The sequence below is a fragment of the Agelaius phoeniceus genome, chromosome 5, assembly GCF_051311805.1.
Source record: "Agelaius phoeniceus isolate bAgePho1 chromosome 5, bAgePho1.hap1, whole genome shotgun sequence".
In the NCBI taxonomy this organism is placed as follows: Eukaryota; Metazoa; Chordata; class Aves; order Passeriformes; family Icteridae; genus Agelaius; species Agelaius phoeniceus.
Genome location: NC_135269.1, coordinates 53,837,136 through 53,853,653, shown reverse-complemented (window position 1 = coordinate 53,853,653; position 16,518 = coordinate 53,837,136). Strand labels below are relative to the sequence as shown.

The 16,518-nt window shown below is 41.5% G+C and overlaps 1 protein-coding gene and 1 long non-coding RNA gene across 2 annotated transcripts; both read left to right on the top strand.

Moving 5' to 3' along the window:
- Positions 1–879: 879 nt before the first annotated feature.
- Positions 880–15,434, top strand: SELENOO (selenoprotein O). Its single transcript, XM_054632462.2, has 9 exons — positions 880–1,414; positions 2,718–2,921; positions 3,852–4,032; positions 7,067–7,197; positions 7,569–7,849; positions 8,190–8,340; positions 9,884–10,069; positions 11,162–11,318; positions 12,003–15,434. Exons 1-9 carry the CDS (start codon positions 906–908, stop codon positions 12,195–12,197), a joined length of 1,995 nt encoding a protein of 664 aa, XP_054488437.2. The 5' UTR covers positions 880–905; the 3' UTR covers positions 12,198–15,434.
- On the top strand, positions 4,052–5,536 carry LOC143694161 (uncharacterized). Its single transcript, XR_013182458.1, has 2 exons — positions 4,052–4,391; positions 4,437–5,536. It is a non-coding gene; the product is annotated as an uncharacterized LOC143694161 (long non-coding RNA).
- Positions 15,435–16,518: the final 1,084 nt, after the last annotated feature.

The window sequence follows — 16,518 nt, the reverse complement described above, 5'->3', positions numbered from 1 at the left end:
GCTTGTTGGATGTTTTATCTGTCGGTTTGTGTAGTATAATATGGAAAAGCTCTAATGATGATAGGGGCAGGGGGAAAGATGGTCACAGCTACTTTCACTCTTGCCTTATCCAAGATACTTGGTACTTGTGTATCACAGCTAATGTGTGAGGGAAAGTGGAAAAAAATTATGCCAGCGAGGTGACATTCTTTCAGTGGTAAGATGTCCCTGATTCTGGCTACAGAGATGATTTATGAACTGGACAAAGTAATGAAAAGTGATATTTGATTAGAGTGGGCTGGTTATTACTCTGATGTGTCTCTGCAGCAGCTAAGCTGCACATCTGCTTTCTCCAGGGCCTGCAGGAGAGTTGTGTGGCAAGGCTGCTCAGGTTTGTAAAAGTGCAACAGGGTTCTGGGTGTGCATCACCTGCCACTGGGCAGCTCCTCTCCCTCTCCCTGCTGCCGTCACCATGTTGTCTCTCTGCTATGGTTACAGCCCAATTCTTTAGAGCTGGGACTCACGATTGAGTTAGTTGGAAAGTACAACTAATAGTAATAATTTACTGCCATCTACTGTCTGCAGATGGTTTACCTGCTGTGTCCGGCTTTGAGTGGAGGCGTCCACTGGACCCTTCAGAGAAAGTAAGTGCGCGCAGCTTGAAGGGGTCTGGTCTTTACCCACCACTGAGGTGGCTATTAATTGAAATAACACAAAACAGGAGCATTCTGAATAAGTTCTGACTTGTGGCATACATTCGTTTATCTTTTTCTTCTTGTGAGTCCAGCACCGCCGCGACCTGCTGGCTGCGCTGCTCCGCTCGGGGAGCAATTTCACCCGCCGGGCCCAAGGGCTCTCGGCTGTGCCCACGGCCGGGCCGTGCCCATGGGCGGGACTGGCCGCGGCGCCGCCCCCGGCCCGGCCGCATGGCCTCGGTGCTGCGCAGCGCCCGCCGCTTCGGCCCGCGGCTGCTGCGGGCGGCGTCGGGCCCGGCCATGCAGCGGCCCGAGGGCGGCGGAGGCTGGCTGGGCGCGCTGCGCTTCGATAACTTGGCTCTGCGCTCGCTGCCCGTGGACAATTCGGAGGAGAGCGGCCCGCGGGCCGTGCCCGGCGCCTGCTTCGCTCGGGTGCGGCCCAGCCCGCTGCAGAACCCGCGGCTCGTGGCCATGTCGCTGCCGGCGCTGGCGCTGCTGGGGCTGGAGGCGCCCGCGGCCGACCCGGCGGCGGCCGAGGCCGAGGCCGCGCTGTTCTTCAGCGGGAACCGAGTGCCGGCGGGCGCGGAGCCTGCGGCGCACTGCTACTGCGGGCACCAGTTCGGCAGCTTCGCGGGGCAGCTGGGCGACGGCGCCGCCATGTACCTGGGCGAGGTGCTGGGCCCGCGGGGCGAGCGCTGGGAGATCCAGCTCAAGGGCGCCGGCATCACTCCCTTTTCCCGGTAAGGCCCGGGCGGGACGGGGCTGGAGCAGCCGGCGGGGCGGGGCCCGGCGCTGTGCGGGAAGGACGGTAACGGGCTTGGCGGCCCGCAGATCGCGTTAGCGAGGGGCTGGAGCCGTGCTGAGGATCATTCCCTCAGGCAAAGGTCATCTCTTAAGCCCTCGTGGTTACTTGTTTTTTGTTTAACTTTGGCAGCAGCGAAGGTAATGCTTAAATGCCAGATCAGGAGGTGGCAAAATTTTCCAGTGGAAAGCAAGAGTGGAACTGCATCTCACTGCATCGTTCATTTGGCACATTACTTCTGTCCCTGGTTATCCTCCTTTGCGGGTTTCCCCCTCTGGGAGGATGCAGACCATGATGACAGTGGGGAGAGCAGTGTGTAATTGCTGCCCACACAGATGGTATTTGAATTTAGGCGTTTTGGTCCCGCTGGTCCCTCTTCCCAGCTGTGGGAGGGAATGGCATACTGACCAAATCCCTGCAAGGGATGGGTATCTGCGTTGGTCACATTAGCCTTCAAATACTTTAAATAATTCAGGTAATTTTTCCCACTTGCATTTCCAGTATTTTCTGTTCCAGCCGTACAGTCTCTGGAACACCTTAGTTTCACGTGTGTGGTCCTCTGAAGGCCTTCTTCAGGTCTGTGAGTGTTAAGGAAATCTCAGTGAAAATGCCAGATGTGGTGGCAACTTTGTAGGTCTGTCCTGGGCAGCTCTCCTGCTTGCCTGTGGCTTTGGAAGTGCTGGGAGTGTGGGCTGAGAACCATCTGTGTCTATTCCATTTGCTTAGTATCTATTAAATAAGCTAGTTTGTTGTCTGTCTCTTTTTTTTTTTTAGTGCAGCTGTTGTGCATGCTCATATTTAGGACCCCATTTCTAGATTGCTTACCCAGAAAGATTCAAAATAATATTGTTCATAATACTTCATTTAATGAAGAGGAAACCATTGAGTAGATATACAATAAAATAGCTAATTTTTAAAAAATTAAAATTTAAAATGTCTAAATTAAAAAAAAAAATTGAAAGACTGTTGCATCAATAAAACAAACATAGTTAATGATTAGAAGGGTTATGTGTACCTGGAAGGTTTATTCTGTTGTGTGTGCTCTTCACTGCAAGTTGTTGTGTCCATCTAATTGAACTTTAACAGAAGTTTGGAGGTTCAGCTTTTCACATCTGCCACTGCTTTTTTGTGGCACCGTGGACAGAGTGTGTTACTCCTAGGCTTTTATTTCTCAGCTGCTGCAGAGGAGAGAGGAGTTCCTGCCTGTAGAGGCTAAACCCGTGCGTGTCTCCTTGGTGCAGGCAGGCGGATGGGCGGAAGGTGCTGCGGTCGAGCATCCGGGAGTTCCTGTGCAGCGAGGCCATGTTCCACCTGGGAATACCGACAACTCGGGCTGGCACCTGCGTCACGTCCGACTCCAGAGTCCTTCGGGACATCTTTTATGATGGGAATCCAAAAAATGAAAGGTGTACAGTCGTTCTGAGAATAGCCTCTACATTTATAAGGTAGAAGCCTATTTTGTTGATCAGCTTTGTTTTGTTATTTTTTTCCTTTAAAACTAAGTAGTCTTCTAAAGTGTATTTCCCTAACAGCACTGTTTGTGTTTCTTCTTCTGGAGGCTTGGAACTTCTTTTGCTGGGCTGTAGGAAGCTGCTTTTCTTGCTCAGCAGATGGGATGGGCTGCTGTCTTTGCACAGAGACAGATAAATACTAGGGATGCTGGCCTGGTAGAAAGAAGAAGTAAGTTCTGCAGACTTAGGAGAAGAGATTTTTCATGTTTATTCCTGTACAGAATACATGATTTTTTATTTTTTAATAGTAGTAGTAGTGGTGGATTATACCTCGATCCTTCATTCCAGTTCTTATGTAGTTCTATGAAAGTTTGGGTGTCTTTCCCTGCCTGAGAAGTGTATGAAGTTCCTGCTCCAGCAGAAACTATTAGGCATTTCAGGAAGTTGCATTGCTTCCTCTAAGGTTACAGAAAATTAGAGGAAGGTGAGGTATGAGGAATATGCCCTTTCATATGTATGTGTATATTTGTGTGCATTCCTGTGTGCTTATGTATCTGGAAAATATAACTGGTGTGCTTGATGTACAGTCTAGTATTTAAAATAAGTACAACTTCTACATACCTGCAGGATAAAAATTTTTCAGTGGGAGAAGTTATAAGAAACTTTAATGAGCTGGTGTTCAGTACTGGCAGGGTTGGTGAGTTTAGGTACATGAGGATGTAAGAGCTTTCTTTCACCAAGTCACTGAGCCTCACCACGTTCAGTGCAGCAATCTCGCAGGTCTTTTCTCTCAGTCACCTAAGAATTGATGTTAGGAGATGATGTGCTGTTACTGCAACAACAGTAGATGTTTTTATTACATGCAATATCAAATTATGTTAATAGTATCAGATAATTCTCAGTTGTGTTTTTATTTTGAAACAGGTTTGGCTCTTTTGAAATTTTTAAGCCCCCTGATGAATACACAGGACGCAAGGGTCCCAGCGTGAACCGAAATGACATTCGAATACAGATGCTTGATTATGTGATCAGCACTTTCTACCCAGAAATCCAGGAGGCTTATTCAGACAACACTGTTCAGAGGAATGCTGCTTTCTTCAAAGAGGTAAGGAAGATCAAGATTCTCTTCATAAATCCATATCAGTTGTCTTTAGGAAGTCCATCTGCAGGCACAGATGACTGGAGTCAGTTAAAACTTTGTATCACTCAAATGTCTGGACTCTTCTTTGAAGAAAGCACTCTTAGTAGACTCACTTATTGATGAAAGCTGTGTTGATATTGATCTAACCACTGAAAACAGTGTAACCTTCCTAATGGTAAATCATGGTTTCCCTGCTTTGGGGGAGCTTCCAAAGGCTTGTCTCCACTTTCTGGGACTGTCTTAGACTGGGAGAGGGAATTCTGGCTCTGACTGTCAGATGATGAGTTGATGGTGCTGAGACATCACTTGCAAGGCATCATTTTGTAAAATACTGAGATGCTGAGTCTCATTTTCCAACTTATGAACAGGAATGTTGTCTGCAAATCAGTTTAACTTCAGACTTTAGAACTGAAATGTTTAAAGGCAGTTGAGCACTTTTATAACTAGCCAGCAAACAGTGTAATTAAAAAATACCAATGCCTAATACTTGACTAGCCTGTCTGAAAGCTGTTGTGGTGCTTTGAAATCTGAAATTATCTGGTATGGAGTGAGGGAATGGCTGCAGCATGATGCACTTTCATAACAGACTGATAGGAGGTCAAAAGCCAGACGTGATAGCTGACATTCTACAGTTTGGTTTCATGCCCTTTTTTTCTTTACCATAACCTGTGCATACTTGCATTAATTCTGCAAAGCAAGCTGTGGCTTGATTCACCACTATATTCCAAAGAATTTAACTCTTCTGGACAAGTCCTTTGTGTGTGGACAATTTGGGTTGAGGAGAACAACTGTGGCTTGTCACTCACTCTGCTGTGTCCAACTCTGTAGTGGTGGCATGTTTGCTTCCTGATGGCACAAAAGTCATGGGACTTGGGGATCGTTGGATGTGTGTGTGTGTGCCCAGTCCTGCCTCTTCCTGCTTTTGGCTGCTTTTCCTGGCCCAGTCACTACTGGTTTCCTTCTTCCCCCCACCTGTATTCCTAGCATCCTTTGCTTGTTTCCCCAGATCCATTTTTTGTTTGTTGTGCTCCTCGTGCCACTGCCTGTCCACACTCCATGTCTGTGCTGTCATTGTCTCCTCAAGTTTTCTCTCTCATCCTTAGTGGAGACTTTCCAGACTTTCCTCCACCTGAAAATCACCCCAGTCCTTTTTTAATTGAACAAACTCATCCATTTGCAGGAAACTGCTGTCACTTCAACTCTATTTTGTTTTGTCATTCTTTCTGCACTGTGGAGGAAATGGAGAAAAAAGTACATTGCATTGCATATGATTGCATTTCATAGCACTGCCTAGAAAGCAGACATAATTATCTGTACTTCTCAAATAATTTGTAGCTGTTTTCTAAATTTAAATGAGCATGTCCTTCAGCTGACAGTCTGATTTATATATACACACCATGCTTGCCTTCTGGTTTGGCTAGCTGTAGAAAAATGTTGATCAAAAGTAATAAAGGTCAAAGAGGATACAGAGCTGTCTCTTCATTCTCAGTATACCCATCTTTGAGTGGCACCCAAGCTTTAGTTGCTTTTGGGCATTCTCATCACGGGGATTTCTTTTCACCAGAACCCTGGTGGAGTGCAGTGCATCCATACAAGGACTGCCTCACCACTGGAGTGCTTTCATCCCAACCCTGGTGGCCAGGATTTTTTAAATTTGACATTTTCCTGGCACAGAGCCATTGTGCAGGGTGTGCCTCTCTTACTGGGTCATGGCCTAGGTAATCAGTTTGGGACACATGCAGCTGGCTGCTGGCTTCCAGCTGCCCCATGAATCAGCATTCAGGAAAAATGTGTAAAGTACCTACCATGAGAATATTGGAAAAAATACAAGTGTGGGATCTCAAGGTGTAGACCAAAAGGTTGTATTTCATGCATCATTTGTGGTTTTCACTGCCTGTCAGGGCAAGATTTGTCTTAATTTTTCTTATTTACTTGACTGCATGTGTTTTTTTAAAAAAAGGTAGAAAAATTCTGGATTTGAACGCAAAGGCATAGAAACATCTAATTAAACAATTAGTAGATTGTTTTTTGAACCTTAATGAAATACACTGCAGCATGGAGCAAATAATTCTTTTGAATTTCTGTGCATTGTTAACTGTTTGGGAAGAAGAATTATTTTATCTATGAAAACAATTTGATTTAAAAGTTTTAGTGAATGGCTAGGCAAAATTTTTACTTACAGCAATTTAGTAAAGTATTTGCAACTAGTTTTATTTAAAAACCATGTTAGCTTCCTGACTTTTAGATTTTTAGTGTTGTAGTTGACAGGTGGGTTAATGTATTTAAATAACTAGGACTGCTTTAAAATATTACACTGTTTATTTGAAGGATGAGGCACATGCAGTAATTTTAGTCAATTCCATACAAATAGTTCTCAGTTCAGCAGTGGAAAATTACTGATGAAATATACATTTGGTGAAGAATTATGTTTAAATAAAATCATGGTTCTTGCAATACTTTCATTTAATCTTGTAGCCTTATTTCCACTCTCAGAACATGGAGAGAAATGCTTATCAGTGCTAAAACCTGTTTGCACTGAATAGTTTTTTTGTGTCAGCCCTTTAACCTCCCTGTAAATCACCCCTACATAAGAGGTAAACCAAAAGACTACATTGCTTACGTGATTTCCTGCCTGTAGTTACTCTTTAAAATTAATATTAGGTAAAAGAATATATTAGTACAATGACCACACTAGTATGCAAGTCTGATGTCAAACAGTTTACTTTATTTCAGTGTCCAGAGCATTTGAAAGCTGTTCAATTGACTGGCAAGTCAAGCATGGAAGGAGAGAAGTGGATGCAAATGGAAATGGGAGGCAGGGGAAACGGGAGCTACTGACAGGAGGAGAGAGGCAAATGTCCTTAAGATGTTTGTGTGCATACTGCCAGAATCTACTTCTGTTGGAGCTGTAGAAACATCAGTTCAGACTAGGAAGTACATGAATGTGTTGGAAATAAATTGTTGTGGTGCCAAATGAACACCAGGTCCTTCCTTTCAGGTAACCAAGCGCACAGCGAGGCTGGTTGCGGAGTGGCAGTGTGTGGGGTTTTGCCATGGCGTGCTGAATACAGATAACATGAGTATTGTTGGACTAACCATTGACTATGGCCCTTTTGGCTTTATGGACAGGTCAGTGGGGCATCATTGTTGGGAATGTGGGTATGTTGTTCTTACTATGCAGGACAATCCTTGCGTTCATGGTTGCTTTAAGATTTTAATTCTAAAGTAGATTTTTGAATTATCTTCACGGCAAAGGAGATTAAGGTAGTTCTAGTTCTCCTGTAATTCTTCTTGTCAATGTACTTGAAACTGTGTTCACAGCATCTCTAGCTGCTAGACTGTTCTTGTAGCCTGTGGCTTTGGGAAAAGAATCAAGGAGTGTTTCCTTTCAAATTTTTTAGTTGCTAGAGCAGACTAAAATCAGAAAAGAATCATAAAAGTACTACTTCTCATTGGTGTCCAGGTGAGTAGAAGAATGCTGACAATTTCTTCTCTTGTAGGTATGACCCTGAGCACGTGTGCAATGGTTCTGATAACACAGGGCGCTATGCTTATAACAAACAGCCAGAGATTTGCAAGTGGAACCTGGGGAAACTTGCTGAAGCTTTAGTTCCAGAGCTGCCCTTGGAAATAAGCCAACTCATCCTGGAAGAGGAATATGATGCAGAATTTGAGAAACACTATTTGCAGAAGATGAGAAAAAAACTAGGCCTAATCCAGCTGGAATTAGAAGAAGATAGTAAGCTGGTGTCTGAACTGCTTGAAACCATGCATCTCACAGGTTGGTGACCAGCACAGAAGGTGCTTATTTAATAGCCTATCAGAATCTGTTATCAAATCAAAGTACAATTTATATCTTGACCTTAAAAGAGAGTAGCCTTGTGCAACTACATTGTTATGCGGGAGAAGAACAAAAGGCTGAAAGTAATTACCTTATTGTGGAGTAGTTGTTGCCTTATTCAGGGCCCGTGTCTCACATTTGCACCCTTACTGAGAGAACAGTTTATTTGCCTCTTTAGAATGGTGACCTGTACTGCTGTGGGAGGAGGTAGGAAGGAGGTATGGGAACTGCTTTCCTGCTGCTTTATTAGTTGCATTACTCATATAATGAATTTTTTCAGCTGGAGACTTCACAAATATTTTTTACTTGCTGAGTTCATTCTCAGCAGACATTGATCCTTCAAAATTTGAAGATTTCTTAGAAGAGCTTACAAGTCAGTGTGCTTCTGTGGAAGAGCTGAAAGTTGTTTTTAAACCACAGATGGATCCAAGGTATTCCTTTGCTTAAATGCTTTTGGTTTTTGCTTTTAGTTTAATTATAACCATAATGAACATGGTATATAATATTTCACTGATTTTGAGATTGGAAATGTCACTGTTAAGAAGATGCACCATGATACACAGCACTGACTTTCAGCAGTTGGCTCTTGAGTTAAAGTTGTCTGAGCTTTTGCTTAGTCTTTTTTTTTTTCATTTCCTTCCCTGTCTCTGGTGACTTGAGGCAATGAGATTGCCAAATAATGAAGTGGTATGGGAGTATTTTACAGAAGAAATGGGTTTGAGCTACAATGCTGCTGTGTCCTGCTAGGGTACTGTCAGCAAAAAATCACTTACAACTGCCAAAGTTCTGGCCTAAGGATAACCTTTAGGTGGTGTAGTCCATGTCTTGTTTGTTCTGCAGTCCAGCTACTCTGAGCATGGAAAAATATTAACTCATGTTCAACTGCTGCAGTGACTGTAGCAATTTTTCACTTTTTGGAGATGGGGAAAAAATTAAAGATATTTTGGGTATACGTCTCTCCCTCCCCCCAGCCTTCTTTAAGTAAGTGCTCCATGAAGGATGAACCCACCAAATTTTTCAGCTTTTGCTGTGTGTTGATAGCACAATACAGAGATAAGCTGCTTGTGTGGTAGAGATGGGACAGTATTTTTTAAACACTGCATTCAGGACTGGAGAAACATGAAAAGTAGCTTTAAGTCATCATGAAGGGATGTGACATTTTGGAGGGGAATAGTACTATATTAAAGTGAGTGCATGACTGATTTCTTTTTTAATCCCAGCCCTTGGATATCACAGATCTACGCATATCAGATGTGTACATCAGTTCTGGATAGTACTTTATATAAACTCAGAAATCAAAGCACCTGGCTTGTCTCTGCTGACTAAAAGTAGGACAATATAACTTGACATTATGAGTTGTCTGTTTTGAAGCCAGGAGAAATGTTTCTTTTGTCCTTTTCTTAAAACTGCATTCACATAGGAAATAAAAACACTTTTATTTTGATATGCTGCAACTCTTTGGGTTTTTATTTTACTTTATGCTATGCTGCAGTTATTAATTCAGGAAAAATAAAAGCTAGCATAGTAGTGCAAACTAAGGTGGAGCTATTGTACAGCACCAGCTAACACAGTGAAATATTAAAAGATGCAATCCTAGTCAAACCTGCAGCAGAGTAGTCTGGATATTATTTGGAATTTAGTACCAGAAAGCAGTTCTCAGTCTGTGATTTAGACTGGCTAACTAAAAAAATCAGTGTTGGTCTCATGTGACTTAAATGAAGTATTTTTCCCCATATCATTTAGGTTTTTATTAGTACTGGCAAAAATGGTAGGTGTTAAAGAAATAAAAGAAACAGTGAAATTAGGATCATTTATAATAAAAGTTGTTTTGTTAATTACAAATTTCTGTAATTTAACCTCTCTAGTGAAATCCCAGTTTGTTGTGAATGTTTTTGTATCTACTTTGATTGCAAAGAGATGGTTCTTGACAAGCATCTCAACTTTAGTATCTAACTTTGTTCTTTTTGTTCCCAGACAGCTGTCAATGATGCTGATGTTGGCTCAGTCTAATCCTCAGCTGTTAGCATTAATTGGAACCAAAGCTAATATAAATAAAGAGCTGGAACGCATTGAACAGTTCTCCAAACTGCAGCAGTTAACAGCAGATGATTTACTTAGCAGAAATAAAAGACACTGGAAGGAATGGCTGGAGAAATACAGGTAAAGTTTCTCAGTATTAATATCTCAGTATTGATATTATATTTCTGCATTTTGAGATCAATGTGCATGTCTCACAAAAGACACCCAGTCTCAAATACAGATTAGGAAGGTGAGAAGGGCATGCAACTGGAGAATATTATCTACTGCTATGATCAGTGTCTTTGTTGCTGTGAAAGTTCAAGGCCATCTTTTTACTTTGTTTACTAAATTTTGAAGTAGTGTGAGGATGTAGAAATCACCTAGCATCAACTCTAGTATGAAAAGTGCTTCAACAATGTTGATGTTGATTCTGACGTAGACTAATTCCAGTTGTGAACTTCTTTTAAGTGCTCAGTAACTACAACTGACTGACCTCTAAGCATTCTATCCTTCAAATTTTTTTTCCAAAATAAAAGTCTTTGTGTTAATAGAAAAAGCAAGTATTCTTAATCAAAGAGGAAAAACATCCTTCCATTTAATCTGTTCCATGGCCAGGAAAAACAAATGTCCAGACTGTTCTAAAGCCTAAAAACCTAAGTGTTAGCAGGAGATTTTTATTTTTTTGTAAATAAAACCTCTGAATAGAGCTTTAATTGTTTGTACTCTGTGGATTAGGGCAAACCTTTCCTCACCTGGCTGCCTGTTATCTCGTTCTCCAGCAGGGCTGAGAGTTTTAGCAAATATTACTGAGAGAAAGTACCTCAAACTGCCTCTGCTGTATTGCATCCTTGTGCTTTTAGCAGAACAGCAAATGCTTTAACCAATAAACAATATAGAAATCCTTGAAAGACAAGACCTGAATGTGTCAGTCATTGCACAGCAATGCAGAACAGACCATATCCTGTGTCTTGATCTGACTTTGGAGAACAGAAAAGCTGTGCTGTGTCACTTCCTCAAACCATGTCAGGACCTGCTGACTGTCCCTAGTACTGCTTTTAAACAAAGTGGTGTTTTCTATTCTGTTGTCATGCTGCATTTTATAAACTGAGAGGATTATAGATGATGTAGTATTTTTTAAGAACTGCAAATGAAATACCTCAAAACAAGAAAATGTGTCAACTTCTACGTGTGGTTCTTGCTAAAAACCAATTGTTGTCACCTGCTTAATTTCAGAGTCCGTTTGCAGAAAGAAATAGAAAGTGTTGGTAATGCTGATGCCTGGAACACTGAGCGTGTCAAGGTCATGAATTCAAACAATCCAAAATATATCTTGAGGAATTATATTGCCCAAAATGCCATAGAGGCAGCTGAAAATGGAGATTTCTCAGAGGTATGCTATTATTGCTCACTCTCTCTAGGCTTGTGTGGATGTGTAGTGGTGCTGTCAGTGACTGACATTATACCAGGCAAAATTTAGTCTGGAATCTTGGGCAGTAAGGGGATTGGGAATACACTGTTCAGGAGATCTCTTTTTTTTTTTTTTACTGTAACTGTAATTTTAGGGACTGCAGTACAAATAATGCAATCTAAACTCTGAATCTGAACTTCAGCAGCTCTTGTAGGCTGACCTCAGGACAAGGCATGTACACTGCTTTTACTGTCCTGAGAGTGGCTTGGAAGGCAGTTGAGGATTAATTTATACTTGTTCTTTCTGGAAAATGTTATCTTTTAAAATTTACAACTTTCACCTTCAGCATGTGGAATTCAGCATGTGGAACATTACATGCAGAATATGGGAAAATTATTTTTCTTTGAGAAATTATATAAGAATTTGTATTTAATATTTGTATTTCAAGTTATTTGAGCCTGAGTCCCATAAAACCTACAGACTCAGCCAGGTAGAATTTTACAGTTTGCATCTTATATATATTGTTCATCTGTTTAATATTTGGCTTGTCTGGAGTTCATGTATTAAATACAATACACTTGCTCATTATTTGGCATGAGGTTCTTCTCCATATCATTTTGCTTCACTTCCTAAATTCTTAACAACCATGCTGTGTTTTTGCTCTAGGTAAGAAATGTACTGAAACTTTTAGAACATCCATTCCAAGAAGCAGAAGGTTTCCAGGAGGTAAAGGAGGATGCAGAAGAGGAGGGAGCAGCTGCTGCAGCAGCTGCTTGTTCTCAGGAGAGCAGAAGCAAACAATCCTATTGCAGCAAACCTCCACTGTGGGCTTCAGAGCTCTGCGTTACGTGATCTTCATAACTGCCTTGCTTTGTTTTTTGCTGCGAACTGAAGACTCTGATCCTCCTTCAGCAGTGAAGAATTCAGCAAGGCAGACATCAAAGTGCTGTTAAGTTATTGAAACAACTCTACATTTGGATGCATCTGCAGCAGTCTTCAGCTGTGCTTAATTTGAGTCAGTTGTGGATCATGGGAACAAACCAGTGACAATCAACAGCCCATACACATCAGTAATCTAAATGTTTAAAGACCCAAAGTCTTTCCTTTATCCTCACTACAGTGCAAGTAAAAAGCAGTATTTTATCTTGAGGCAGGCTGAACTTCAGTCATCCAAATGGAGTTGTTATTATGTGAAGACAAAAACAGCAAGTCAGGAATCTGATCTGTTTTTGTCTGATGTCTTAACTAATAGTACTTCTGGTATTTATTTACTGCTTTCTCTATGCAGAAACTTTTAGTCCTCTTTAATGGAGGAACAGATTCAGTGTTGCTTGTTTGAAGCTATATTTCATTTAATTAAGTAGTTCGTTTCTTGTGAACCTTCAGATTGGTATTTAATAATTATCTATTTTCTGAAAATGTGCGCAGGCTCGAATCTGGGGGGAGCAATTTAATTTTTTTAAGAGCAAAATTAAGGGAGATTACATACATCTGCACTTGAAAACTTGGTGGTGAAATTTATTTAGTTTCACATCACCCATAAATATCTACTAAACTCAGGAGTGCAGTTTGTAACCCAATTGCCTTGGGCAGGATCCATAAGCCAAATTAGCTTGAGCCTTAAACTACCCCAGCACTCAAATCCAGGTTTGTTGTGTATTTATTTCTGTGCTCCTAACAGAGTCTGCCTGTTTGAGAAGTGAGGTACCTGCTCATCATACAGGTCAGTGGGGCTCTTCCATTCCTTCTCTACTCTTGCACCATTTAGTTTGTTTCCATGGTCCTTGAAAATCTTCAAGCTCTAAGTTGGCCATTTAGGTATGTGCTGTTTGAGCTTGGGTAAAAGATGATGGAGGATGTGGGAGGAGAAGAGGAGTTGACTTGCTCACAAGTTACTTAAAATGCTTCAGTTGAGTTTTCAGGGGAAGGTTGGTTTCCATTATTGTCAAATTATCATTGTTCTGTAGACAGTTGTTACTTAGCCTTGTGAGTTTCTTTTTGAAGGACTGTTACTAGTTCAGACACCTGAAAGGTTTGGTTTAATGCAAAGGCTTCTTTCCAAAGAGACCACTCTCTCACACTGTGATTTACGTGTCCTCATGGAAATTCTTCTGCTACCCCCATGCAAACTTGTTACCAGCTTGGGTAGAATTGTGGTTTTTTTAAGTCTTCCTCAGTATGAGCTGTCAGCAGACAGGGAGAACAGCTGGACTGTTGCTTATCCATCTGCACTAATAGTCAGTTTGTCCTTCTCACTGTCACAGGACATAGGGCATGCTTTGAATGTAAGCACTTATTCTGTCTTGGAGCTGGAGGAACTGATTTGTGATGAACTCTGACAAGCACAGCACTTTCTGTGGGATTTTGGAATCCTTAAAGGGACAAACTAGATATATTACCTAGCCCATTGAAGAATGGTGTAGTTGAAAGAGACCTGCTGAAAATAATCCATTTTTGTGGGAATTTGAATCCTTCATTGAGGATTGTCCTTCCTTTAAATTTGGGTTACTGAAAGCAAACTATTTAATAGAAACTTTTAAGAGAAAATCAGTGCTGGGTAAACAGGATTGCATCAGGGAGGGAAAGTGAGCTGGCAATTTGCAATACACTTGAGACATCCCCTTGCAGAACCTGTGCTCTCTTACAGTGTGCCTGGTCCACAAGGGAGTAACAGAGGGGGGAGAAGTTGCTCCAAACTGATCAACATAACTGTGCTGATTCTGTTTCTCAGTTTATATCTTTTCTTTTGGGACACAGAGGGGAACAGAGTTTTAGAGGAGTCTAAAACTTTTTCTTTACCAAAATGGTGTAAAAAGTAATGATTCTTAACCATGCTTAAAGTATCAAGTCTTTTTAACAGCATTCTAATAATAATTTGGGGGGGTTGAGTAGGTCTCTATTAATAGTGGTACAGAGAAGGAGAATAATATAACTGTGTGTTTGGACATACAAGAATTTGGATTAACTACCAAATTATTGTGCACCTATATTGCCAAAATCACAGAAGGAGATACTTTGGAATAATTTACAAGCAATTATCTTGTCTTTAAAAGGGAAAATGAATCTTACAGTGAGAACTGCAAATGCAGTGGAATTTGCTGCTAAATGTTCTTTGCTTACATGTCAATCAAGTGCAAGAGGTCTTGCAATCAATTTCCAGGGTTGGAATGATTAATGCAGCCCCTTGGTGTGCCACTCAGTAAAGTTGTATGTCTAACAAATGTTCACCAGCAGTAGAAACTCAGAAGGTTTTCACATGTTCAGCTGCACTGACATCCAACTGCTCAGTTCCCCAGGGCATGAGTAACATCAGTGCTTTGTGTTTGAAGGAGCATCATGGTCCAGAGGCAAGTGGAATGCTTGTGCTCTTCCAGCACTCTCATTGCTGCAGGTGGGTCGTAGTTTGATCTCTGATGATAGTGAGTTTCTTCTGTTCTTGTTCCTGGAGCAGTCTGGGAGCAGGAGGTAGAGCAGCAGCACAATGAGGCCAAATTCTGCCCAGATTGGAATGTTATCACTTAGCTCAGCTCTTCAGAGAGAAGGGAGTGCAGCTTACAGCATTTGGGAATCTAAATACTTAAATCATAATTTGCTTCTTGATTTTTACTGCTTGTATTTGCAATAGGTTCTGAAAATAGTATTTATTACTGGCCAAATATTCTGTTTATATAAAAGCCATGGAGTTGTGCTCAAAATGACGTGGTGATTCTTCCTATCAAAAGCTTTTTGTGGAAATACTTGATTAGACTTAGCCTGTGGCTATACCATATATCCTGAAGTCCCCTCACATAAAATCAAGTGGTACCCAGATTACAAAACTGAAATGAGAACATATTGGAGATGAGTCTCGGGGTAGTCTCATGTGATAGTGGGACTCCTTTCATAACTTGGTAAGATCTTACCATAACTCTGCCTCATGAGCTTGTAAATCTACAGTTGCAGAATGTTTTAATGTCAGCTCTTATTTTGGAATGTTGTGTGGGTTTGGGTTTTTTTGTTTGTTTGTTTCTGGGTTGGGTTTGTTGTTGGTTTTTTTTTTTCCAAATAAGTGCTGCAGATTTGATTCTTTTATTAAAATAAATTAAAATTGCAATTTTAGTATTTTTTGTTAATGCCCATTTTCTGAAAGTTTTACTGTTAACAATACTGATTGCAGATGTGAACCCAACAAGAGGATTCACAGTGGTGTCACATCCAGTGTATGATCACACAGTCTGAATTCTAAATAATGCTGCCACTACCTTGGTTACATGATTACATCTTGTCATTTGGCTTCATGTTTCCTGTGTTGACAGTGGGAGGTTTTTTAGTGTGCAGTGCAGTTCTTAGTTCCTCTCACCTGTACACAGATGTTGTATTTGGTCCTGCCACTTCCCCCTAACACCTCTATTTTCCCTCACCCTGACATCAGCTGTGCAGCTGAAGGATGCATCCCCCCTGTGTGCAGCACAGGTACCATGCCATGTAAATCAAAGGACATGAGGGGCTGTGATAAAGCTCCAGACAGACATGAGTACAGATTGCACCATTTTTGTTTGTGCAATTCTTGCAGCAGATGCCTAATTAACAGGGGAGCAGAAAATCAGGGGGAGAAGTCAGGTTTTCTAAGCTAAGTGTGCAAAATCTCTCTGTACTCCCTAGAGTAAAAAACCATACCCAAGGCTTGATATAAGGTAAACTTTGATTCTGTGTTTAACGCTGCCTATATAGCCAGAAAACAAACTGGTATTCCATTGTCTAGACTTCAAGGGATTTCTTTTCACTTGTTGCAGAAGTGATAGAATTGCAGTTCTATGAATCATCAAAATCATGAATGAAGGCTCACTCAAAGCAAAAAAACCACATTTTTTAAATGTGATTGTAAGTTTAAATGTTGCAAGGGAGGGAGCAGGGGAGAGCATTTTTGATGTGGCAGCAGGGAGCAGGGAGAGCATTTTTGATGTGGCTTTAAATTTTTAGGGGAATTTTTGAGAATTCCCCTAAAACCACGGCTCCCAGGCAGTGTCCACACAGGCAGCAGAGAGATACCCAGCCCAGCACTTGGCCTGAAGTTATTCTCTGAGTGGATATGTAAGTTCACAAGGTTGATGTTGGGTGATGATGGGTACATTATGGTGTTACTTGGTGTGCCCAGATCCATCAGAGTAAGTGTGTGAGCATGCCCTCGCAAATTCCTCTTGGA